The sequence below is a fragment of the Tachypleus tridentatus genome, chromosome 10 (assembly GCF_004210375.1).
Source record: "Tachypleus tridentatus isolate NWPU-2018 chromosome 10, ASM421037v1, whole genome shotgun sequence".
Classification (NCBI taxonomy): Eukaryota; Metazoa; Arthropoda; class Merostomata; order Xiphosura; family Limulidae; genus Tachypleus; species Tachypleus tridentatus.
The window spans coordinates 126,211,759-126,239,548 of record NC_134834.1 but is presented as its reverse complement, the minus strand read 5'-3'; the positions used below and the strand labels follow the sequence as shown (position 1 = coordinate 126,239,548).

General features: G+C 29.5%; 1 protein-coding gene across 1 annotated transcript in view; it reads left to right on the top strand.

The window, feature by feature from the left end:
* Positions 1-22,889, top strand: part of LOC143228484 (acyltransferase PGAP2-like) — a 70,960-nt gene extending 48,071 nt beyond the window's left edge. Inside the window, 6 exon segments of the mRNA XM_076459736.1 lie at positions 2,759-2,934; positions 5,828-5,939; positions 12,862-12,929; positions 14,806-15,265; positions 16,634-16,759; positions 22,278-22,889. Coding sequence (XP_076315851.1) covers positions 2,759-2,902 — 144 coding nt within the window. The 3' untranslated portion in view covers positions 2,903-2,934; positions 5,828-5,939; positions 12,862-12,929; ... (1 more) ...; positions 16,634-16,759; positions 22,278-22,889.
* The last annotated feature ends 4,901 nt before the right edge of the window (positions 22,890-27,790 follow it).

Here is a 27,790-nt window from a genome sequence, read left to right as displayed (position 1 = left end):
CATCACATAACCTGCAACATCACATAACCTGCAACATGACATAACCTGCAACATCACATAACCTGCAACATCTGTTCACATAACCTGCAACATCACATAACCTGAACATCACATAACCTGCAACATGACATAACCTGCAACATCACATAACCTGCAACATCTGTTGATTTATTATCTGAAGCAAAAAGTTTGACTCACTTTTACTTACCTTATTAACTCTGTTAAGCAATTTGCTGGCAAGTCCTTGATTCTTCGAGAAATCAAGTTGTCAGAAAGGGACATAGAGTTAATATTTTTAAAAAAACTTCTCATCAGTCGTGCATTCTACCAAATCCTTTCCACATGGTTTTATTAAATCTTCTGCAATTGTACGAGCTTCACCTGCTTTTCCAATACGGTAACTAACACGATATAAAGCAATAAGAGCTCCTTTGTTGTCCTGATGGACAAATGAACAAAATGTAGCTTTCCTTGCATTTACTTGCAAACACTTAATTTTGAAATACTTGGAAGTTTAGTTTTTTAATTGTTGTTGATTGGTTTATAGACACAAAATAGCTTCTTAATGAAAACTCATTCAAGCACTTGAGTTTTATCATCATATAATGACATGTTGACCTGAGATCAGTGTTGGCATAACAAAGTCAGAAATAAAGATTTGTGGAGAAAGGCTAGGCTGGTAAAATAATATATTCTTCTGAAGAAAAAGGGTGACCTATTATTTTTACAATTTTTTTGTTTTTTAACAGAAAGGTTTAAGTTAAATAAAATATTAAGCCTAAATGTTAATCGAAATGAAACATGATGTCATAGAGCTCATTGGTGCCAAGTTTGTTTAATTAAACTACAATAAATCTAACCTAAACCTAGCAATTACCAATTATAATTGTCATAAATGTAATTATACTTCATATAAATATACTTTGAAATTGTAACAATTGATACTGTATCTAATTGCATTACAGTGTTTCAGATTTGGACAAGTTTCAGCTATGACGGTGTTTCATTTTGTTTGAGATTTAGCCACTAATCCAGATCTGGCTTGTATAAGACATTTGGCATCACTCCCCAGGGTTAACTGATGTTTCATACGAAGATTACTAAGTTATCTTGCATCTCCAATGATGCGTGCGATCTTGAGATGGTGCCTATTCCCTTGGCTGTAGTTTCACTAGATAGGTACAGTGGAAATCTTGTTCATGTGCATCACTAATTAGATGACAAGGCATTTGGCTACCTTATGAGAGTCATAGCTGTTCCAGCCATTACCTGTGCTTGGTTGAATTTCTTCACTTTGATGTTCAGAGCACTGTGTAGAAATCACATAGTTTCATATTGAAAAACCATGGTCTTGTTTATCAACTGTTTTAACTGCTGTGTTTTAGAACCACCAGCACTGTCATTAATGTGTTTCAAGTGAGCTTTATCAAATTTCCAGAACATAATCAGACATTTTAATCAACTGAAAGAAAACAAATTTCATTAGATTGAATAAAGATTATACTTTGTAAATGTGGATATGGTCAATATTTGTTACAAATGATGGATATTTTGAATAACTAACAGCCAGCTTGAAATACAAGATGACTAATCCATTAAGTGTCCTAATCAGTCTCCCTTGGCCCTGAGTGTGTGGGTCTGGCTATTGAAATTCACCACTTGGTGACTTTTGTACCTATCAAAACTGGCCTTTTTGTGACTTTTATTGTCAATGAAATCAACCTCTTTTGTGGTCATTGAGACGAACCTTCTCGGTGACTTGTAAGGCTAATGAAATTAATTTCTGCTACTGCTTATGACTGAAGATATTAAATAAATTGGTTGTTTATTTGAGCAATTTTAAAGTTTAAGATTGTTTATATAATGGTTGTTTCAGTCTGACACCATCTCTAAAAATGTTTAGTGTGTGTGTATGATCACTGTAGATAACATACTAAATTGTATCATCATTGTAGAATGTAGAGTCTATTGTATATAAAATATTCATTATTAATATGACATTGTTCCCTTTGTTTACATGGGAAATTAATAGGTATGTGTATGATGAACATGTGCTCAGTAGACAACAGTGCTCTTGTGTTGGAACTAATATTGTTGGTGAATTAGAAAGAAAGAGACACAGAGAAATGAAAGGTGCTAATATTGCTTATGTGTAGAAGGAAGTAAAAGATGTTACTACATTAAAGAAAGATGAAAAAGAGTACTGTGTTTAAATTAGAAAAAGTGAAATTCATTAGTAGTGTTACTACATTAGGGAAAGAGGTAAAATACACAATTGTTACTACATCAGATAAAAAGATGAAATACATTAATATTGTTATTACCTTAGAGAAAGAGGTGAAATACATTAATATTGTTACTACATCAGATAAAAAGATGAAATACATTAATATTGTTACTACATCAGATAAAAAGATGAAATACATTAATATTGTTATTACCTTAGAGAAAAAGGTGAAATACATTAATATTGTTATTACCTTAGAGAAAGAGGTGAAATACATTAATATTGTTACTACATCAGATAAAAAGATGAAATACATTAATATTGTTACTACATCAGATAAAAAGATGAAATACATTAATATTGTTACTACATTAGCTCAGTATTGTATTTACTGTAATAAACATCTTATTAGGACACAAGTATGATCTTATTCAGAGGTACTTTAACTTTATTCAATAAATTGTGTGTAATGTATTTTTTACTGACTTGAATAGTGGTACCAGGTTGTCTGTATTATATATTGTCGTGCAGATACTCGATGGTGATATTGCTCAGGTAATGGGCAAGGGCTTTTCAGTTGACCAAGCTACCTCAGCTTTGAAGAATCATGGTGGAGACTTGGGTGCTGCTTTGTCTTCTATATGTCACCAACAAGGTTTCTGGTGGACAGAATAATGAAACCAGAAACACAGTATTGTCGAGGGCAGGTTAGTTTTAATATCAGCTGTGTATGTACTAAATCATCTTCTGAACGTGAAATGTTTTAAACATATTATATAGTTATAAAGTAATGTTAAGATGTTTTTGTTAACCAGTAATTATTAGTTGTACAGGCCAAGATAATTATTTAGTGATTAAAAAATAGGTCCAAGTATTGACTGATTGAAGTTAAGAGAGTACTTGAAATAGAGGGTACAATAAATGTTTCCTTCTGAAAACGTGAGACACATGTCAGAGTCACAAGTATTTAAAGTGCTTTTCTCTAGCCACCAAATTATATTTCACATGTTGGCAGATTGCTTATTTACAAAACAAAAACTCAACATACTAAGAAACCAAATAAACACAGCCATAAAACTATGCTCACCAGATAAAATTAACGATGAATTAGACAAAATAAAACAATACTTCACCAACATCAATAAGTTTCCTCCACAAACCGTAGAAAACATTATACGCACACACCTAGACAGAAAGCAAAATCAACCAACTAAAGTAAATACAGCTCACGAATCAAAAAAACCACTTAAACCATATACTGCTGTATACCATATATTCCCGACATCAGCAAACAAATAACCAACATTTGGCAAAATTAGTAACAAAATATGACATTCCAATTAATACCAAATTTATTCAAAACCCGCACAAAACTGAGGTCTATACTATGTAAAAACTACACTGACAAACACCACACCAACATTATTTATAAAATACAATGTGATAACTGCCACGACTTCTATATTGGAGAAACAAGTAGAAAAATGGAAACCAGATTCAAAGAACATAAAAGTCACCTTCACACGTTTTCTGTGCAAGTCAAATAAACACAACATAACCATAGAAAACACTCAAATACTAAATAAAGAAACAAACATAAACAAACGTAAAATTAAAGAAGCCTTTACTTATACAACAACTTAAACCCAAAATAAACCAATATAAAGGAACGCCTTTATACCTATATTAATATAATAAATAAAATTATATATTCAAACATCTAATACCGCCCTCTACATTTCGACACACAGTTACACAACCCCTTTCAAACATGTGGTCAGCTTCCGGTCAGTTACCTCTTTCTTTGTGAACCTGACGATGACCGAAGAAGGTCGAAACGTTGTTCGCTCTTCTATGTAAAGTGTTTTCTCAGCCCAAACGAGCCGTTTTTGCATATAAATTTCTCAACAAGTGGGTTTCTCGTCATCACTGAAACACTACATTGTGGTCTGTTCTCATGATTTATTTATATTTTGGTTCTTGTGTTTGGTGCTAGAAAAACTACATTGTGGTCTGTTCTTATGATTTATTTATATTTTGGTTCTTGTGTTTGTTGATACAAATACTACATTGTGGTCTGTTCTCATGATTTATTTATATTTTGGTTCTTGTGTTTGTTGATACAAACACTACATTGTGGTCTGTTCTCATGATTTATTTATATTTTGGTTCTTGTGTTTGTTGACACAAACACTACATTGTATTTTGTTCTCATGATTTATTTATATTTTGGTTCTTGTGTTTGTTGATACAAACACTACATTGTGGTCTGTTCTCATGATTTATTTATATTTTGATTCTTGTGTTTGTCGATACAAACACTACATTGTGGTCTGTTCTCATGATTTATTTATATTTTGGTTCTTGTGTTTGTTGATACAAACACTACATTGTATTTTGTTTTCATGATTTATTTATATTTTGGTTCTTGTGTTTGTTGATACAAACACTACATTGTGGTCTGTTCTCATGATTTATTTATATTTTGGTTCTTGTGTTTGTTGATACAAACACTACATTGTGGTCTGTTCTCATGATTTATTTATATTTTGGTTCTTGTGTTTGTTGATACAAACACTACATTGTATTTTGTTCTCATGATTTATTTATATTTTGGTTCTTGTGTTTGTTGATACAAACACTACATTATGGTCTGTTCTCATGATTTATTTATATTTTGGTTCTTGTGTTTGCCGATACAAACACTACATTGTGGTCTGTTCTCATGATTTATTTATATTTTGGTTCTTGTGTTTGTCGATACAAACACTACATTGTGGTCTGTTCTCATGATTTATTTATATTTTGGTTCTTGTGTTTGTTGACACAAACACTACATTGTGGTCTGTTCTCATGATTTATTTATATTTTGGTTCTTGTGTTTGTTGACACAAACACTACATTGTGGTCTGTTCTCATGATTTATTTATATTTTGGTTCTTGTGTTTGTTGATACAAACACTACATTGTGGTCTGTTCTCATGATTTATTTATATTTTGGTTCTTGTGTTTGTTGATACAAACACTACATTATGGTCTGTTCTCATGATATATTTATATTTTGGTTCTTCATATAGCAATATTGCACTTTTATTACATATAATGCAAAAACTTAAATTTCTCTGATTTGTCTGTTTGTTTGTTTTCACCATTTGTTCATGTAGCAACATCATCCAGAACCTGTCTTAAAATCAAATATTTAAAAGAAAATGTAGTTGGTTTTAATATTTTCTATTGATAATTTAGTATGATTAATTTTGGTAATATTTCAAAATGGGAAGTTTTTTTGTTCTCACTAGACCTACAAACATGAACTTAGCTTAAGAGGATCTCATCAACTTTTCAGAATCAGTCATTATCACACTACCAGTAAAACCTCTTCAATACTAAAAGTCAATAAATGTGTTTGAGCTACCACTCAGAAACATTTCAAGAGTTTAGTTTCATTGTAATTGATATACATTGTTATCATTTGATCAGTTGAATAGAGGCTTTAGCAGCATGTACTGTAGTTACTCAAAAAACATGTTTTGTTAATTTTGTTTAACTTTCAGTTAGAAAGCTTGTAATCAAGATGTATTTGTATAAATACTTTTACAGATCAGAACAGAAGAAGAGAGAAGAAAATGAGGAAACAGATGTTATACAGAGCAGACCATCTGGGCCGACAACTCTTTTGAATTCCTCCAAAACCAAATACCTTTGTCTGATGGTATGAAATTTAATTAGTGTTAGTATTTCATGACAAGTCTGCTGACTGTGATTTCAGTACTGTATTTTAACACTTATGCATAGATGACCCTGTTTTGGGTGGAAAATTCTGTGTTCAAGTTTGTTTTGCTAAAACTCATATGTTCTTGCTTTTATATCAGAATAAAGCATGGTCTGAAAGTTAGTTGTCCACACATTAATTTACATTTTTTTTTAGAATAATGTTGGGTTTGCCCTAGCACTAGTATTCTTTGAGCATCATTGAGAGAGCTACTTTTATTTTCCGTCAGTCTGTGTGCCTTGCTCGTGTATTGTTCATAGATATGTGTTTGTTAAACTGAAAGTTATAAAATTGCTGTTGTGGGTCAACAGAACTTACGTAAAAAACAGACTAAGTAAAGAATAAAGAATACTAAATAATGTGGTTATTAGTCAATGGAACCAAAGTAAAACCACTTTAAAAAAAATCCAATTCTGGAACACTCTAGAAAAGTGGCATTTTATTATAACGCCAGAGATAGTAATTTCTTTTTAATTGTTCATATCATTTTATTACAACGTCAGAGATAGTAATTTGTTTTAATTGTTCATATTTTATTATAACGTCAGAGATAGTAATTTGTTTTTAAGTGTTCATATCATTTTATTACAACGCCAGAGATAGTAATTTGTTTTAATTGCTCATATTTTATTACAACGTCAGAGATAGTAATTTGTTTTAATTGTTCATATTTTATTACAACGCCAGAGATAGTAATTTGTTTTTAATTGTTCATATCATTTTATTGCAACGCCAGGATAGTAATTTGTTTTAATTGTTCATATTTTATTTTAACGTCAGATATAGTAATTTGTTTTAATTGTTCATATTTTATTATAACATCAGAGATAGTAATTTGTTTTAATTGTTCATATTTTATTCCAACGTCAGAGATAGTAATTTGTTTTAATTGTTCATATTTTATTATAACATCAGAGATAGTAATTTGTTTTAATTGTTCATATTTTATTACAACGTCAGAGATAGTAATTTGTTTTAATTGTTCATATTTTATTACAACGTCAGAGAGAGTAATTTGTTTTAATTGTTCATATCATTTTATTATAACGTCAGGATAGTAATGTTTTTAATTGTTCATATTTTATTGCAACGCCAGAGATAGTAATTTGTTTTAATTGTTCATATTTTATTATAACGTCAGAGATAGTAATTTGTTTTAATTGTTCATATTTTATTATAACGCCAGAGATAGTAATTTGTTTTAATTGTTCTTATTTTATTACAACGTCAGAGATAGTAATTTGTTTTTAATTGTTTATATTTTAATTACAACATCAGAGATAGTAATTTGTTTTAATTGTTCATATTTTATTACAACGTCAGAGATAGTAATTTGTTTTTGATTGTTCATATTTTATTATAACGTCAGAGATAGTAATTTGTTTTTAATTGTTCATATTTTATTATAACGTCAGAGATAGTAATTTATTTTTAATTGTTCATATTTTATTATAACGTCAGAGATAGTAATTTGTTTTTAATTGTTCTTATTTTATTACAACGTCAGAGATAGTAATTTGTTTTTAATTGTTTATATTTTTAATTACAACATCAGAGATAGTAATTTGTTTTTAATTGTTCATATTTTATTACAACGTCAGAGATAGTAATTTGTTTTTAATTGTTCATATTTTATTACAACGTCAGAGGTAGTAATTTGTTTTTAATTGTTCATATTTTATTACAACATCAGAGATAGTAATTTGTTTTTAATTGTTCATATTTTATTACAACGTCAGAGATAGTAATTTGTTTTTAATTGTTCATATTTTATTACAACGTCAGAGGTAGTAATTTGTTTTTAATTGTTCATATTTTATTACAACGTCAGAGATAGTAATTTGTTTTTAATTGTTCATATTTTATTACGTCACAGATAGTAATTTGTTTTTAATTGTTCGTATTTTATTATAACGTCAGAGATAGTAATTTGTGTTTAATTGTTCGTATTTTATTACAACGTCAGAGATAGTAATTTGTTTTAATTGTTCATATTTTATTACAACTTCAGAGATAGTAATTTGTTTTTAATTGTTTATATTTTATTACGTCAGAGATAGTAATTTGTTTTTAATTGTTCGTATTTTATTATAACGTCAGAGATAGTAATTTGTTTTTAATTGTTAATATTTTATTACAACATCAGAGATTGTAATTTGTTTTTAATTGTTCATATTTTCTTACAACGTCAGAGATAGTAATTGGTTTTTAATTGTACATATTTTATTACAACGTCAGAGGTAGTAATTTGTTTTTAATTGTTCATATTTTATTACAACGTCAGAGATAGTAATTTGTTTTTAATTGTTTATATTGTATTACAACGTCAGAGATAGTAATTTGTTTTTAATTGTTCATATTTTATTACAATGTCAGAGATAGTAATTTGTTTTAATTGTTCATATTTTATTACAACATCAGAGATAGTAATTTGTTTTAATTGTTCATATTTTATTATAACGTCAGAGATAGTAATTTGTTTTTAATTGTTCATATTTTATTACAACGTCAGAGATAGTAATTTGTTTTAATTGTTCATATTTTATTACAACGTCAGAGATAGTAATTTGTTTTTAATTGTTCATATTTGATTACAACATCAGAGGTAGTAATTTGTTTTTAATTTTTCATATTTTATTTTAACGTCAGAGATAGTAATTTGTTTTTAATTGTTCATATTTTATTACAACGTCAGAGATAGTAATTTGTTTTTAATTGTTCATATTTTATTATAACGTCAGAGATTGTAATTTGTTTTTAATTGTTCATATTTTATTACAACGTCAGAGGTAGTAATTTGTTTTTAATTGTTCATATCATTTTATTACAATGTCAGAGATAGTAATTTGTTTTTAATTGTTTATATTTTTAATTACAACATCAGAGATAGTAATTTGTTTTTAATTGTTCATATTTTATTACAACGTCAGAGATAGTAATTTGTTTTTATTACAACATCAGAGATTGTTCATATTTTATTATAACGTCAGAGATAGTAATTTGTTTTTAATTGTTCATATTTTATTATAACGTCAGAGATAGTAATTTATTTTTAATTGTTCATATTTTATTATAACGTCAGAGATAGTAATTTGTTTTTAATTGTTCTTATTTTATTACAACGTCAGAGATAGTAATTTGTTTTTAATTGTTTATATTTTTAATTACAACATCAGAGATAGTAATTTGTTTTTAATTGTTCATATTTTATTACAACGTCAGAGATAGTAATTTGTTTTAATTGTTCATATTTTATTACAACGTCAGAGGTAGTAATTTGTTTTAATTGTTCATATTTTATTACAACATCAGAGATAGTAATTTGTTTTTAATTGTTCATATTTTATTACAACGTCAGAGATAGTAATTTGTTTTTAATTGTTCATATTTTATTACAACGTCAGAGGTAGTAATTTGTTTTTAATTGTTCATATTTTATTACAACGTCAGAGATAGTAATTTGTTTTTAATTGTTCATATTTTATTACGTCACAGATAGTAATTTGTTTTTAATTGTTCGTATTTTATTATAACGTCAGAGATAGTAATTTGTGTTTAATTGTTCGTATTTTATTACAACGTCAGAGATAGTAATTTGTTTTAATTGTTCATATTTTATTACAACTTCAGAGATAGTAATTTGTTTTTAATTGTTTATATTTTATTACGTCAGAGATAGTAATTTGTTTTTAATTGTTCGTATTTTATTATAACGTCAGAGATAGTAATTTGTTTTTAATTGTTAATATTTTATTACAACATCAGAGATTGTAATTTGTTTTTAATTGTTCATATTTTCTTACAACGTCAGAGATAGTAATTGGTTTTAATTGTACATATTTTATTACAACGCCAGAGGTAGTAATTTGTTTTAATTGTTCATATCATTTTATTACAACGTCAGGATAGTAATTTGTTTTTAATTTTTCATATTTTATTTTAACGTCAGAGATAGTAATTTGTTTTTAATTGTTCATATTTTATTACAACGTCAGAGATAGTAATTTGTTTTTAATTGTTCATATTTTATTATAACGTCAGAGATTGTAATTTGTTTTTAATTGTTCATATTTTATTACAACGTCAGAGATAGTAATTTGTTTTTAATTGTTCATATTTTATTACAACGTCAGAGATAGTAATTTGTTTTTAATTGTTTATATTGTATTACAACGTCAGAGATAGTAATTTGTTTTTAATTGTTCATATTTTATTACAATGTCAGAGATAGTAATTTGTTTTTAATTGTTCATATTTTATTACAACATCAGAGGTAGTAATTTGTTTTTAATTGTTCATATTTTATTATAACGTCAGAGATAGTAATTTGTTTTTAATTGTTCATATTTTATTACAACGTCAGAGATAGTAATTTGTTTTAATTGTTCATATTTTATTACAACGTCAGAGATAGTAATTTGTTTTTAATTGTTCATATTTGATTACAACATCAGAGGTAGTAATTTGTTTTTAATTGTTCATATTTTATTATAACGTCAGAGATAGTAATTTGTTTTAATTGTTCATATTTTATTACAACGTCAGAGATAGTAATTTGTTTTTAATTGCTCATATTTTATTACAACATCAGAGATAGTAATTTGTTTTTAATTGTTCATATTTTATTACAATGTCAGAGGTAGTAATTTGTTTTTAATTGTTCATATCATTTTATTACAATGTCAGGATAGTAATTTGTTTTTAATTTTTCATATTTTATTATAACGTCAGAGATAGTAATTTGTTTTTAAGTGTTCATATCATTTTATTACAACGTCAGAGATAGTAATTTGTTTTTAATTGCTCATATTTTATTACAACATCAGAGATAGTAATTTGTTTTTAATTGTTCATATTTTATTACAACGTCAGAGGTAGTAATTTGTTTTTAATTGTTCATATCATTTTATTACAATGTCAGGATAGTAATTTGTTTTTAATTTTTCATATTTTATTATAACGTCAGAGATAGTAATTTGTTTTTAATTGTTCGTATTTTATTTCCAATATTTAAGCTATTAAGCCACATAAATATATTGGATAAAACGTAACTCAGTTTGGTATAGTAGGTTTGTGATCTTGAATTAGCTCACTATTTTATCAATAAGTTGTATTCTCTTCTGTTCTATGTTATTGGTAGCACGATAGTTAAGGTTGCAGTTGTTGCCCAGTAATAGTTTAGTTAGCTGTATCTTTGGTTTTGAGTGTTCTCGTCAAAACAATTTAAATTCACTCATTATAATATGGAGGAAACTGAATTACAGCATAAGTAAAATAACAGCGCCATGTTTTTAAAATGCAAATTTAAAAATATATTCTGTTTCCATTTACAAGATTTTTAAACTCTAGTTAAGTATATGAAAAATTTATAGGATTAAAAACTTGCCAGATATTCTTGCCTTTTCAGCCATAGGGGAATGACAATGTTATGAGTCAATCCCTCTATTTGTAGTTCACAGTTATGGGTGATATGAGATTGCTCGAGTATCTCTGTCATAAACAAATTTTTTAGTTTTCTTTTTTATTATTTCCTAAAAATTTAACTGTTGGTAAGATAAAATAATAATTATCAAAATGTTTATTATATGAAAGTGATGTTATTCAAGTTTTATTTATGTTGTTTGTAAGTTTAAGCTACTTGTAGGATATCCAATATACTATATTTTTATTTTGGTCAAATACTCATTTGCCTAATAAATAAGTTACCATTATATATTATTTTATTCTACAGGGTTAATGTAAAAAAACCTTAAAATCTCAGGTACTGTGTTTAAATATAAGGGTGATAAAAATCTTATATTTTCACGTAGCACTTAAGCTTTAAATTTTTTTTTTAATAGTACTTCCATGTTTAAATGACATTAAAACATAATTCTATTGGTTGATTATGAAACATTTAGTAAGTGTGTAATTATAGATAAACAATTAAAGTCATAGAATTGTTGTAAACACACTTATGAACATGTAAGACATATACAGAAAATACAATTTTTGACACAAGTTTTGTGGCTCTTTAAAAACATCTGGGAAAATATATAAAGTTATTGAAACAGAACTGATAACTGAACAAATGTTTCATTGTTTTTACATGTTCAACAGTGCATGAACAAACACACGTAAAAACTCAAAACTCAGATATCCATTTCCAAACACTTTACTGGAGTTTTACTATGTCTTAAGAGGTATTATGCTATCATATTAAGGCTGAAAATGAGTATTTGCTCAAAACATTGCTAAATAAATTATATTTAGTTTTACTACATTATTATGTTTTCACTATGATTGTATTTTATTAGTTTTAGAGATGTTCAGTATTTCATATAACACTGCACAGGTACTAATAAGAAAGGTTGGGTAAATAGAACAAGTACAGAAGACTGAAGGATGTGGTTATAGATCAGCAGAACCTGTGTATAAAACTACTAGTTAAATACAACAGGAAGTACATAATAGTGAAGGATGTGGTTATAGATCAACAGAACCTGTGTATAAAACTACTAGTTAAATACAACAGGAAGTACATAATAGTGAAGGATGTGGTTATAGATCAACAGAACCTGTGTATAAAACTACTAGTTAAATACAACAGGAAGTACATAATAGTGAAGAATGTGGTTATAGGTCAACAGAACCTGTGTATAAAAACACTGAGAATACTGTGGAATAGTGCTTCTGTTTTCTTCACCAAGTATATAAATATAGATATCACTTCTCAGGCTGTTTTGATCATTTATTATCAGTATAAGTAATGTTTACTGAATACCTAAAAATTACAGTTAAAACAGTTTATCATAAATTTAAAAAAATAATAAATATATTCATTAAAGAATGAGGAGATGAAGTTGTTATATTGTATTTACAGATTCTAAGAACAGTGGATTTTCATCTGCAAACAGTAATCGTTCTTCCAAGGCTTCAGCAACAGTTGTGGTAAAGGCCCTTAATTTGTGATGCGTGTTTGTATATATACATATTTTCTTAGATATATAATGTTGAATTTTTTTATTACTAAAACTAAACTAATTTGTGAAGAAAATTTTGTAAATCAATGACCAGCACTTTCCTTTTATATCTGTGAGGCAGTGGCAAGTGCTTGAGCATCGGTTTAAGTTATTTTATCTCCAGTAAAACTAGATAGTAAAACCGATTAAGATGTGTAGTTTGGCATTATTACCACATTAAATCTTTATCTCTTCTTTTATGTTATATGATAACAGAGAAATTATGACATAATTATTACTTTAATATCATGTTTGAAATTGTTTCTCAGTTTTCTGTACTTCTATGTTTAACTATTTTTTATTAAGGTTCTATTGACTCTGATCCATACTTTATATTTTTTGAAGGTTGTACTGACTTTGATCCACAATATTTATTTTATTAAGGTTCTGTTGACTCTGATCTACACTGTATATTTTATTAAGGTTCTATTGACTCTGATCCACACTGTATATTTTATTAAGGTTCTATTGACTCTGATCCATACTGTATATTTTATTAAGGTTCTATTGACTCTGATCCACACTGTATATTTTATTAAGGTTCTGTTGACTCTGATCTACACTGTATATTTTATTAAGGTTCTGTTGACTCTGATCTACACTGTATATTTTGTTAAGGTTCTGTTGACTCTGATCCACACTGTATATTTTATTAAGGTTCTGTTGACTCTGATCTACACTGTATATTTTGTTAAGGTTCTGTTGACTCTGATCCACACTGTATATTTTATTAAGGTTCTGTTGACTCTGATCCACACTGTATATTTTATTAAGGTTCTGTTGACTCTGATCTACACTGTATATTTTGTTAAGGTTCTACTGAATCTGATTGACACTGTATATTTTATTAAAGGTTCTACTGAATCTGATTGACACTGTATATTTTATTAAGGTTCTACTGAATCTGATTGACACTGTATATTTTATTAAAGGTTCTACTGACTCTGATTGACACTGTATATTTTATTTAAGCAATGCAATATTTTCACTTTCATTGTTCATACATACCCAATTGGGAAAGCCAACTACAATGATGAAATTCCTCAAGTACAGTTAAGCTCCTCAGGAACAAACGAATGTGATATTTCAATCCCTGGTTTATTTTTAAGAAATTAAAATCATAAAAATATAATTTCTGTAGTTACCAAAAATGTTTATTGAAAATAATGATTGTAATAATTTAAAGTTGAAATGGAAGAAAATTATAATAATTATAAGTGACATGCTATATTCCTATTAATATTTGATCTAGTTGTTGGATCACAAAAACTTTTGTAAATCTGATGTGAAGTATACTGACTGAACGGTGTACTGACAGTTTTAGTAGAAAACTGTAAAGGAAACTTTGAGTGTTAAATAAAATGAAAATCTGCATTATTAGTTTAGTATTTGTAGGATTAAAACATGTTTTTATTGATTTTAGTTGATCATTCTTTATTTGAGGTGGATATCTTGTTTTGTTTTCCATTGTGTTGGGTCAGTTGAATTGGTCCTTTTCCAGCATAGCAACAGCAGGATTTTCTGATAAGCGATTCTACTGACTTTTATTATTTTTTTTTAAACTACTGTGTGGTGTGTTTCTGTTTATGTTAGCTGACTATTAAACATAAATATGTTACTGGTAATATACTTGAAATCAAACATGGTCATAAACCTTATGTACCTGATCTCTTTCAGCCTGCCTAAGTTACTAGTTATAAATTGTGACAATAGGAAGAGAAAGAGATTATTGTATAAATGTTTCACAGTAGTTGAGTCACAACTTGGTAATTGTCAAAGAAAATAATATATTATATGTTATGTAGAACAACTCACCAACATCCAGTGAACAGCAAAGGTTCAGACCAGATTCAGGAAGATCACAAAAGGATGGATTATCCGTGATAAGAGGAAGTTTCGAGAAAGGACAGTGGAGCTACTAGGTATCCAAACCAAAGAAATAGTTATTCAGGACAACAGCAAGAAATATACAGGAATAAACCTCCTTACAATCAGCCTTCCCTTCTAACAACAGGGGCAGGACAAATATTCTTCAAATAAAATATCAGATAATAGCTCAAAGAAAAGTAATGAAAATGTCACCAGTAGTAACAAAACAAACAACCCAAAACAAAGTGAACGAAAGGGTACTAAAAGTTCATTTCACATGAGGCAAACAGTGCCGAACCAAACCAGAGAGCTTTTGTTAATGGTGTAAAAGTCAACCCGAACAATCCCACCTCAGTCGGAGAGAAAGTTTTAGCCAGATACTGGGAAGATGGGAAGGTGAGCTAAGCTTAGTAATTTGTAAACCATACTTATGTAAGGTGTAGCTGTACATGTAAACCATACTTATGTAAGGTGTAGCTGTACATGTAAGCCATACTTATGTAAGGTGTAGCTGTACATGTAAACCATACCTATGTAAGGTGTAGCTGTACATGTAAACCATTACATATATAATTTCATGTATTCAAAGAAACAGTTTTATGTTAACTGATATAATAACAAATTCTAATATGTACAAGTCATGCACTGACAGTACTCCTGAAACAATGACATGTACAAGTTCTGCACTGACAGTACTCCTGAAACAATGACACGTACAAGTTCTGCACTGACAGTACTCCTGAAACAATGACACGTACAAGTTCTGCACTGACAGTACTCCTGAAACAATGACACGTACAAGTTCTGCACTGACAGTACTCCTGAAACAATGACACATACAAGTTCTGCACTGACAGTACTCCTGAAACAATGACACGTACAAGTTCTGCACTGACAGTACTCCTGAAACAATGGCAAGTACAAGTTCTACATTGACAGTACTTCTGAAACACTGAAATGTATACTAACTGGTATATACCAGTATTATCCCATAAAAATGTGTTTACAATGGTTTTTTGTTAACTAGAATCTAGCACTGGTCATAATAACTTACGTAGAATATGACCCTGTTCATGATAATCTGTTAATTGTAATCCAGTCCTCTTCATAATAACCAGTTAACTATAACTTACTCTTGTTCATAATAACCTGTTAACTATAATCCAGTCCTCTTCATAACAACCTGTTAACTATAATCTACTCTTGTTCATAATAACCTGTTAACTATAATCTACTCTTGTTCATAATAACCTGTTAACTATAATCTACTCTTGTTCATAATAGCCTGTTAACTATAATCCAGTCCTATTCATAATAACCTGTTAACTATAATCTAATGTTGCTTATAATAAACAGTTATGTATTATCCAGCTCTCTTCATAATAATCTATTAGCTATAATCTACTCTTGTTCATAATAAACTGTTAACTCTAATATAGACGTCTTCATAATAACATGTTTACTATAATGCATTCCTCTTTATAACCTGTTAATTATAATCTCAATTCTTGGAATTTTAACCTTTTTAAATAATATGTAGATTAAGTTATTTGACCCATATTGTTTGTTAGATGTGGTCATAACCGATTAATATGTCAGTAATGTGATTGTTATAAACACACTGTACTATTAACATGTCATTTTTATTTAAAGAAAAATATTTTTTATGAAACTTTATTAATGAACTCAAGTTTTAACAATATTTTTACAAAACCTTATTTTATTAAGTGTCGTCACTTCTAACTAGTGTCTGTACTTTGTCAGTTTTATAGGGCTGTGGTACATGCTGTTGCACATAATGCTTACACGTGCGTTGTTCAGTTTGTTGACTATGGCAACTATGAAGAAGTTACAATAAGTGATATACAACAAGTTAGCCTTTCAGATTGGGTAAGCAGTCTCAGCAACATACAGTGAAAATCTGCCTTAATCCTTGTCATGTTTCATATTGATAGTTAAGCACAACCTTTATTTTGATTACAAATATTTTGAAGATGTATTGTCATAAATGTTTGTAATTTACTTCTTGTTATGCAGTGTAGCAGAGTTCATAAGGTTTTAAACATAGTTTTCAAAAATTTAACCACTACATTTCATCCAAATTTTTTAAACTTTAACATAAGTGGTTTTAATATTGTTCCATGTTTTGATCACTTATTTTAATTATTTGTACACTGAAAGAGTTCATGCCACTTTGTAAATAAACAAGAAAATGTAATAAGGATTTAATGTATGTTGTAACCAACCTGGTCTCTTGACCTTTATTAACATGTTAGAAAAAGTAATAAGGATTTAATGTTTGTTGTAACCAACCTGGTCTCATGACCTTTGTTAACATGTTAGAAAATGTAATAAGGGTTTTTAATGTATGTTTTAACCAACCTAGCCTCATAACCTATGTTAACATGTTAGAAATTGTAATAAGGGTTTAATATATGTTGTAAGCAACCTGGCCTCATGACCTTTCTTAACATGTTAGAAAATGTAATAAGGGTTTAATGTATGTTGTAAACAACCTAGCCTCGTAACCTTTGTTAACATGTTAGAAAATGTAATAAGGATTTAATGTATGTTGTAACCAACCTGGTCTCTTGACCTTTGTTAACATGTTAGAAAATGTAATAAGGGTTTAACGTATGTTGTAACCAACCTGGTCTCTTGACCTTGTTAACATGTTAGAAAATGTAATTAGGGTTTAATGTATGTTGTAATCAACCTGGCCTCATGACCTTTGTTAACATGTTAGAAAATGTAATATGGGTTTAATGTATCTTGTAACCAACCTGGCCTCATGACCTTTGTTAACATGTTAGAAAATGTAATAAGGGTTTAATGTATGTTGTAACCAACCTGGCCTCATAACCTTTGTTAAAATGTTAGAAAATGTAATCAGGATTTAATGTATGTTGTAACCAACCTTTGTTAACATGTTAGAAAATGTAATAAGGGTTTAATGTATCTTGTAACCAACCTGGCCTCATGACCTTTGTTAACATGTTAGAAAATGTAATAAGGGTATAATGTATGTTGTAACCAACCTGGCCTCATAACCTTTGTTAAAATGTTAGAAAATGTAATAAGGATTTAATGTATGTTGTAACCAACTTTTGTTAACATGTTAGAAAATGTAATAAGGGTTTAATGTATGTTGTAACCAACCTTTGTTAACATGTTAGAAAATGTAATAAGGATTTAATGTGTGTTGTAATCAACCTGGCCTTATGACCTTTGTTAACATGTTAGAAAATGTAATAAGGATTTAACGTATGTTGTAACCAACCTGGTCTCTTGACCTTTGTTAATATGTTAGAAAATGTAATTAGGGTTTAATGTATGTTGTAACCAACCTGGCCTCATGACCTTTGTTAACATGTTAGAAAATCTAATAAGGGTTTAATGTATGTTGTAACCAACCTGGCCTCATGACCTTTGTGACATGTTAGAAAATGTAATAAGGATTTAATGTATGTTGTAACCAACCTAGCCTCGTAACCTTTGTTAACACGTTAGAAAATGTAATAGATAATATGTTGTAACCAACCTGACCTGATGACCTCTGGTAATGAGTACAGTGCTTTCTTTTGGTAAGGTAGAACAAAGAAAATATAGTTATTGTACAGTCTTGCTACTGGAAATGAGCTAGTAATGTATAATGTGAACTGAAGTTTCTCTAGTGTCTTTGTGATGTACAACTACAAGACAGTGGTCAAACATATGTTTATCTGAAGTACATTAATGGTAGAAGCATGTTCATCAAAGCTTGTTTTGTATTTTATTGATAAATTGACAGAATTATGAAGATGACAGTTTCCACTGCTTCTTGGTGTGTTGGAAAAGTTTATTTATTGTTTTTCAGGTTAACCTGTGACAGTACTTAATCTTTGCATGGAGTTAAAGCATGTCTTGTAAATGAAGTTGTAAGAATGTTCTCTAGTGGCCTGGAGATGTATTAGTAAATATTAATAACAGCATCTCAACCTTTACATTTATTAACTGAAATATCTTCCTTTTCACTGGTTGAAGTTTGTTGCCACTCCATTTTGAAGTTACTTACAATTAAAGTGATGTATAAGTGTTATCACCTTCCTGGCAGTATTTCTATCACCTTAAAGAATATTTGTTGTTTATTGTAGCTTGGATTTTAGCTGAATTAAAAATGAATTTTTTTGTACAGAAATAGTTGAATAGTTTCAGTCATACTGCCATATTTTTTACTATAATGGTTTTAACCCTTAAAGAGTAGGAATGTTGTAGGTAGCAGCATTAATTTATGATGGCCACCATTCATAGAAAATTATTATAATATTTATATACAACAGCTTGTGTGATGATACCCACATCAGTTATAAAATTATCCACTCAATTATTTAAAGTATACAATGATTTTCTTTATATTTGCTAAGAGCCTGTGATTTTTCGAGAATATGATTATAAATATTTTGTTTCTCAGGTGGTTTTATTTCTCTCTCTTTCTGGTTTCATTAACCAGGCCTCTTGGTTCGCTTCTTTTCTGACCTCACAGCATGTGATTAACAGACTATTTATGTAACTCAGTTTTCAAAAGAACTACAGGCAGAGGATAAATACTGTTGAATAGAGCAGGCTATAAGCTATGCACATCAGTTTAATGTGAATGAAGTGATGTGAGGAGTAATTTGTTTTTTTTGAGAAAGTGACAGGGCCTAGGCCTAACTCGTGTGAAAATAATAATGGAATATAGGAGGAAGTTCAGAAGACTTAGGAATGAACTAAAGAACTACAAACTTTTTATAGTTTACTTAGTGGTTTCTGTTTGTTCCTAGAGGTGTTATATTAAATTATACTTGCTATGGAAATTTTCTTCAGTGATAAGATGTCAGGTAAGCCTTGTTACGTTTACAGAGTGTGATAGGTGAAAACAAAATGTTCGTGTGATTAGAATATTTATTGTGTAAACATTATTGTGAAACGTAGCATATTTAACGCATGCACATAAATAAAATAACTTACAGTTTATTATAATAATAATTATATATGTATATAAAGTGATTTTCACCAAGAATGTTGTTAGTAAACTATTTCCAGTTATCCCTAAATAAGAAAGGACTACCTTTCAAAAGTGCTCAGTTTATATGGTTTTATAGTTTTGTCTTATTTTAAACAAAATTATTGTTACACAGTCTGCATCGATGACATGTTAAGTTGTAGAAGATAATAAATCTCTATAAGTTTCCACACAATTTTTTTATGATTTCTAACTGAAAGTGGTCACAACTTAAAATTTCAAGATAAATATATTAATTAATTCCATTGAAGTTTAAACTGATGGATACATAAAACTGAACTTTTTATTTAAAAAAAACTTGAAATTTTCAAATAAAAGCAAATGTTTATTGTGATATTCCAAAAAACTTGTACTGTAAGAAGCAGTAACTCAAATTATATTGGTGACACATAACCAGTATCTAAAGAGATAAATATTTAACTAAGTTTATTTGATACACATCCTAGTAAAACTTGTGAATATTAGATTTTCACCACTTAAGTGTCATCATGCTAAATCTTGTATAGATAAAATTTGTTGTTCTGTCATTAATTGTTGGATAAACAGATATTTCTAAACCTTGTACTAGTATAGATAAAGTTTGTTGTTCTGTCATTAATTGTTGGATAAACAGATATTTCTAAACCTTGTACTAGTATAGATAAAGTTTGTTGTTCTGTCATTAATTGTTGGATAAACAGATATTTCTAAACCTTGTACTAGTATAGATAAAGTTTGTTGTTCTGTCATTAATTGTTGGATAAACAGATATTTCTAAACCTTGTACTAATATAGATAAAGTTTGTTGTTCTGTCATTAATTGTTGGATAAACAGATATTTCTAAACCTTGTACTAATATAGATAAAGTTTGTTGTTCTGTCATTAATTGTTGGATAAACAGATATTTGTAAACCTTGTACTAGTATAGATAAAATTTGTTGTTCTGTCATTAATTGTTGGATAAACAGATATTTCTAAACCTTGCACTAGTATAGATAAAGTTTGTTGTTCTGTCATTAATTGTTGGATAAACAGATATTTCTAAACCTTGTACTAGTATAGATAAAGTTTGTTGTTCTGTCATTAATTGTTGGATAAACAGATATTTCTAAACCTTGTACTAGTATAGATAAAGTTTGTTGTTCTGTCATTAATTGTTGGATAAACAGATATTTCTAAACCTTGTACTAATATAGATAATGTTTGTTCTGTCATTAATTGTTGGATAAACAGATATTTCTAAACCTTGTACTAGTATAGATAAAGTTTGTTGTTCTGTCATTAATTGTTGGATAAACAGATATTTCTAAACCTTGTACTAATATAGATAAAGTTTGTTCTGTCATTAATTATTGGATAAACAGATATTTCTAAACCTTGTACTAATATAGATAAAGTTTGTTGTTCTGTCATTAATTGTTGGATAAACAGATATTTCTAAACCCTGTACTAATATAGATAAAGTTTGTTGTTCTGTCATTAATTGTTGGATAAACAGATATTTCTAAACCTTGTACTAGTATAGATAAAGTTTGTTGTTCTGTCATTAATTGTTGGATAAACAGATATTTCTAAACCTTGTACTAGTATAGATAAAGTTTGTTCTGTCATTGATTGTTGGATAAACAGATATTTCTAAACCTTGTACTAATATAGATAATGTTTGTTCTGTCATTAATTGTTGGATAAACAGATATTTCTAAACCTTGTACTAGTATAGATAAAGTTTGTTGTTCTGTCATTAATTGTTGGATAAACAGATATTTGTAAACCTTGTACTAGTATAGATAAAGTTTGTTGTTCTGTCATTAATTGTTGGATAAACAGATATTTCTAAACCTTGTACTAATACAGATAAAGTTTGTTCTGTCAATAAATATAAAATATTGTGATTCTTACATGTTTTATATAACGTTAATAAATATAAAATATTATGATTCTTACATGTTTTATATAACATTAATAAATATAAAATATTGTGATTCTTACGTTTTATATAACATTAATAAATATAAAATATTGTGATTCTTACATGTTTTATATAACATTAATAAATATAAAATATTGTGATTCTTACATGTTTTATATAACTGTAGAAAATTCAGTACTTTTAAAACAATCAGCAGCAAAAGGAGTTTTTTGTACCTTAAATTTAGAAAAATTTATTGAGTACGAAGAATGAAAACTCACGAGATATCTCAGGTTTACTTGAAATTGTTGATCAGTTAAGGTAATAGATAATTTTGTTAATATCAGTACCAGTAACATACCCGAGAGAGGTCTAATGTTTTATTATTTACACAGTAAAATGTGTCAAGGTATATGTTTGTGTGTTTTGATACTGTACTATAGATGTACTAAGTATTTGATAATGTTTTTTACAGAATTACCACCAGCCTACTGTAGGTCAAACACCCTCTGGCTCAAACTGTCCACCTGCCTTTTCTGGTGATGAAATGGTTCACTTCAACTTTATGGGTACTATTGTGTTTAAGAGAGGGGGTCCAAACCCGTGGTGAAGCAGACTCCCCATGGAAGTGACAATAACCAAGGAAGGACTATAGACAGGAGTAGACACCAGAATCGACCATCTATGCAGCTTTATCAGTCTACCCAGAGACAAGCTTCAGGTCCTCTCTGAGATCCCCAGTAGGGTCCTGGTGCTGATTCTTTGGTATTCAGGTTAGATAAACTGTTTGGAGTATTTTTGGTACTGTTCTGAACAACTGTTAATGGGAAGAATGAAGCAAGAGATGTATGACTTTAGTAAACTCTGATGGTATTTGTGATTATAAGGACTATAATTCTTTTACTTACATAGATAGATAGATATGTTGTTTGTTACAGATGGTTCAGTTTATTAAATCTGCTGCATCACACTGATGTGATGCTGACAGAATTTGCTTTGAAAACATTTGTAGCTTCTTGTAGATAGGTTTAATATTTGATACAGATGCATTTGGTGATGCAGTTTATTAAAAAATATTGTATTACAATTACTAATGTCTGTTGTTTGTATTTATAATTATTCTACGTGACAAAAATAACCAAAAAAGCTGTAATTGTTAGCTATCAAGTATTAACATTAAATAAAAGAATAACCTAGCTAATAAATGTTCCATCATGCAGGTTTAATGAAATTAATTATGTTTGAGTAACTTCTCAGACATTGTTGAAGATATAGTGTTCGAGATGTCTTGTTGTTAAACCTGTTTCATTTAATTCTTTTTTACCTTGTAACTTAGTACGTGTGTGTGTTAGTACATTTTTATTAATTGATAACATGCATTAAAAAAACAGATATTATTATTTCCATAGGCCTGCTGTTGTAAACAAACTTTTTTGTTTTTCATCTGCACAGCTTTTGTTTCCTTAAATTAATAGTCTTAATTGTATTGCACATTGCAACAAATCCCACAATGGATTGATAGTGTATTTGACATGTATTTGAAAATACACTTAAGACTGCATTTCAACATTATTCCTCACACAAATTTGATAATTAATAAATCTGACTATATCAAGAAAACCACAATCTACTATAAATAAGTAGATTTGGACCCACACTAGAGTTTGTTAAAATTACGGAAGATATGCTGTGTAATTTACAGAAAAGTCAACACATCAGCCGTGAAACGTTACAGTTACTTTCACTTAAGTACCCAGTTCCAGGTCACTTTTACGTCTTACCAAAAATGCTTAAATCCAACAATCCGGGTTTTTCTCTTATTTCTAGCGGCAGTAAGCCTACTTACCTGCTTATGTTGATCACCACATCAAAGATAACCTCACACATGTTAAATTGTATATTAAAGACCCAACACATTTTCTCAACATTGTATCTAACATTAAGAGTAAAGGAAAACTTCCTCCAAACACTATTCTCTGTGTTATGGGTGTTTTCTCTCACACAAACATCCCCATAATGAAGGCCTAAAAATACCTAGAATCTTCTCTGCTAAAACTAGACAAACCCAATACTCAAATTATTACAGACTTAACTGTTACTTATACTTTTAACAGTTTTGAATTTAATAATGAATTCTATATTTAAATAAAAGACACAGCAATGGGTACTAAACTATGCCAACATTATTATGGGAGACGAGATGAAAGTGATGGAAAGTTGCAGAGACAAACCAATATTTTGGAGACACAACATTGATGGTTTTTGTTTCATTTGTGTAGGGCATGAAGATTCATTATTGTTAATAGACATGTTAACACCTCCCACAGTTCTATTAAATGTACTCTAGATTACTCCTCTACCCAAAAATTTCTTGGATGTAAACCTAACCTTAAAAGATGGATAAAATATAGTATTTGCATAATTAAAGCTGTCACCCTCCACACATCAAATGCAATATCACATTCAACCAAGCATTAGATTAAAGAAGATATGCTCTGATGGTAATAAATGTGACCATCACATTAATTCTTTGAAACAGACTATGACTGAAAGAGGTTACAAACAAAACACTGTCGCTCAACAACTGGACAAAGTTAACAAGTTACCACATGAATCTGCATTGAAATAATTACCTAAAAACAATTTTCGTGTTTCACTGGTTATCACCAATCATCCAAAACTTAAAAACCTACCTTTATACTAAAGAAACAGTTTTAACCTTCTTCAGATTAATGATTGATAAAAATCACTTTTTACCAAAGTTCCTGTTGTTTCTTTCAGAAAAAATAGAACTATACATTAACACTTCCTTCTAAATTCAACACCAGGTGGAGGTCATCTTTGCGATAGCAAGTGATGCCAAACCTGTAAGCTCATGCAGAAAGTGAACAAATTTTCAGATGAAAACAGCCAAAAAATTGATAAAGCCATAAACTGCTGTACAATAAATGTTATTCACTAAATCCAGTGCCAAAATGCAACTTACATTATGTAGGGTGCCCGCATGGCCAGGTGTGTTAAGATGTTCGACTTGTAATCTGAGGCTCACGGGTTTGAATCCCCCTCACACCAAACATGCTCACCCTTTCAGTTGTGTGGGCATTATAATGTGATAGTTAATCCCACTATTCATTGGTAAAAGAGTTGGCATTGGGTGGTGATGACTAGCTGCCTTCCCTCTTGTCTTACACTGCTAGATGAGGGACAGCTAGAGCAGATAGCCCTCGTGTAGCTTTGCTCGAAATTAAAAAACAATCAAACCATTATATAGGTCAAACCAAAACAATTATATGAGAACATTTCAATAACCACAGAACAACAATAAAAATAAACAAACAACTTCCAGTCACAAAACACTTTAACATACCTTTCTTTAAGACATTAAACTGAGATAAATTGTACATCTAATAGAAACATGGAACTTGAAGTTTACTGGATAGCATTGTTATATACTGTAATGCCAAATGACATTAACAGTATTATCCCTTAACATTATGTTACTTTAAAATATTTTCAAATGTAAATTCATAATGACAATTATTAATATTATTATTGCTGAAATATCTCTACATTGGTATTAATTACTATATATTAGCATGGTTTACTATATATTGTGCCACATTATTATTTTCTATATTTTCCACCCCCATTTGGAGTTATTTCAGTTTTCATGTTTATTTAATTTTATCATTATATAAATTAGTTAAATATTTTTATAACGATTATCACATATAAGTCTTTTATCTTCATTACATACCTCTTTGGCACAAATTAAACTTAGTCACTAACAACTCTCGGTTATCATTGGCTAGTTCTCAAGAAAAACTTGTATTTCACAACCAGTTTACGTTATGCTGACATCCGTTCCTACGTATTTCATTACACATTAAATATAACCCCTTATTCTCCTGAAAAATAGTGAACTGTTCAAAACCATTCAAGCTTTGGAACTTGTTTAAAAACATATCATATGTCAACTTCATCGAGAATGTATGAACTACTTACACTGACCCACTTGTTGAAACTGTATACCACACCGACCGATCAAAATGAACTACTTGTAACATGGACCAACTTGAAGAAACTACTTACCACACTGACCCACTTCTAATACGTATTGTCTCTCATCCTGTGTAGATTACTTATTGTGACAGTCCTGTACAGTTTACTTCCACTATCACATGTCTGTACTAGTTATTGTCTCCCATCCTGTGTAGATTACTTATTGTGATAGTCCTGTACAGTTTACTTCCACTATCACATGTCTGTACTAGTTATTGTCTCCCATCCTGTGTAGATTACTTATTGTGACAGTCCTGTACAGTTTACTTCCACTATCACATGTCTGTACTAGTTATTGTCTCCCATCCTGTGTAGATTACTTATTGTGATAGTCCTGTACAGTTTACTTCCACTATCACATGTCTGTACTAGTTATTGTCTCCCATCCTGTGTAGATTACTTATTGTGATAGTCCTGTACAGTTTACTTCCACTATCACATGTCTGTACTAGTTATTGTCTCCCATCCTGTGTAGATTACTTATTGTGACAGTCCTGTACAGTTTACTTCCACTATCACATGTCTGTACTAGTTATTGTCTCCCATCCTGTGTAGATTACTTATTGTGATAGTCCTGTACAGTTTACTTCCACTATCACATGTCTGTACTAGTTATTGTCTCCCATCCTGTGTAGATTACTTATTGTGACAGTCCTGTACAGTTTACTTCCACTATCACATGTCTGTACTAGTTATTGTCTCCCATCCTGTGTAGATTACTTATTGTGATAGTCCTGTACAGTTTACTTCCACTATCACATGTCTGTACTAGTTATTGTCTCCCATCCTGTGTAGATTACTTATTGTGACAGTCCTGTACAGTTTACTTCCACTATCACATGTCTGTACTAGTTATTGTCTCCCATCCTGTGTAGATTACTTATTGTGATAGTCCTGTACAGTTTACTTCCACTATCACATGTCTGTACTAGTTATTGTCTCCCATCCTGTGTAGATTACTTATTGTGACAGTCCTGTACAGTTTACTTCCACTATCACATGTCTGTACTAGTTATTGTCTCCCATCCTGTGTAGATTACTTATTGTGACAGTCCTGTACAGTTTACTTCCACTATCACATGTCTGTACTAGTTATTGTCTCCCATCCTGTGTAGATTACTTATTGTGACAGTCCTGTACAGTTTACTTCCACTATCACATGTCTGTACTAGTTATTGTCTCCCATCCTGTGTAGATTACTTATTGTGACAGTCCTGTACAGTTTACTTCCACTATCACATGTCTGTACTAGTTATTGTCTCCCATCATGTGTGGATGATAATGTTTATGTTTTACCTTCTAATGAATCCCAGTACATCTAGTATCTGTAAGAGTATCTTTTTTAATTTAATGGAAACAGGGAACATTAGGTAATTTATGTAACATTATTTTACATGTAAGGTTTAAGTATAAAGATGTGTCTTGTTGGGTATTATGTGGTTGTTAACTTGTTAAGGGATGTGTGTGTGTGCATGTGAAAGAAAACGCAAATGCAGTTTTCGACACACACTATCCATCTTCCTTGATTGTTGCCTGGATTTAAGTTAGAGTATTTAATAAACCATACTTTTAGTCTCAAAAGATTTTTTTGTTTGTTAAAGTTCCTTTATCAACTTTAATAAATATGTTTCTTTATCTCTGCTTATGTATCTTTTTCACTTTGGAAAGTCTTCACCATGCTGTCATGTTATACCCATTAACCCTCACTTGTAAATGTCACCTTCACTTTGGAAAGTCTTCACCATGCTGTCATGTTATACCCATTAACCCTCACTTGTAAATGTCACAGGTGATTTTAGTTTAATTCACATTTGAGATAAATGCATTATTTATGGATTAGAATCTAAGTATTAAAATTCTGAATAATCATTCATGTTTCAGAATGGTAAAACAGTCCCTTCAATCAGTTTATGTATCAGACAATAT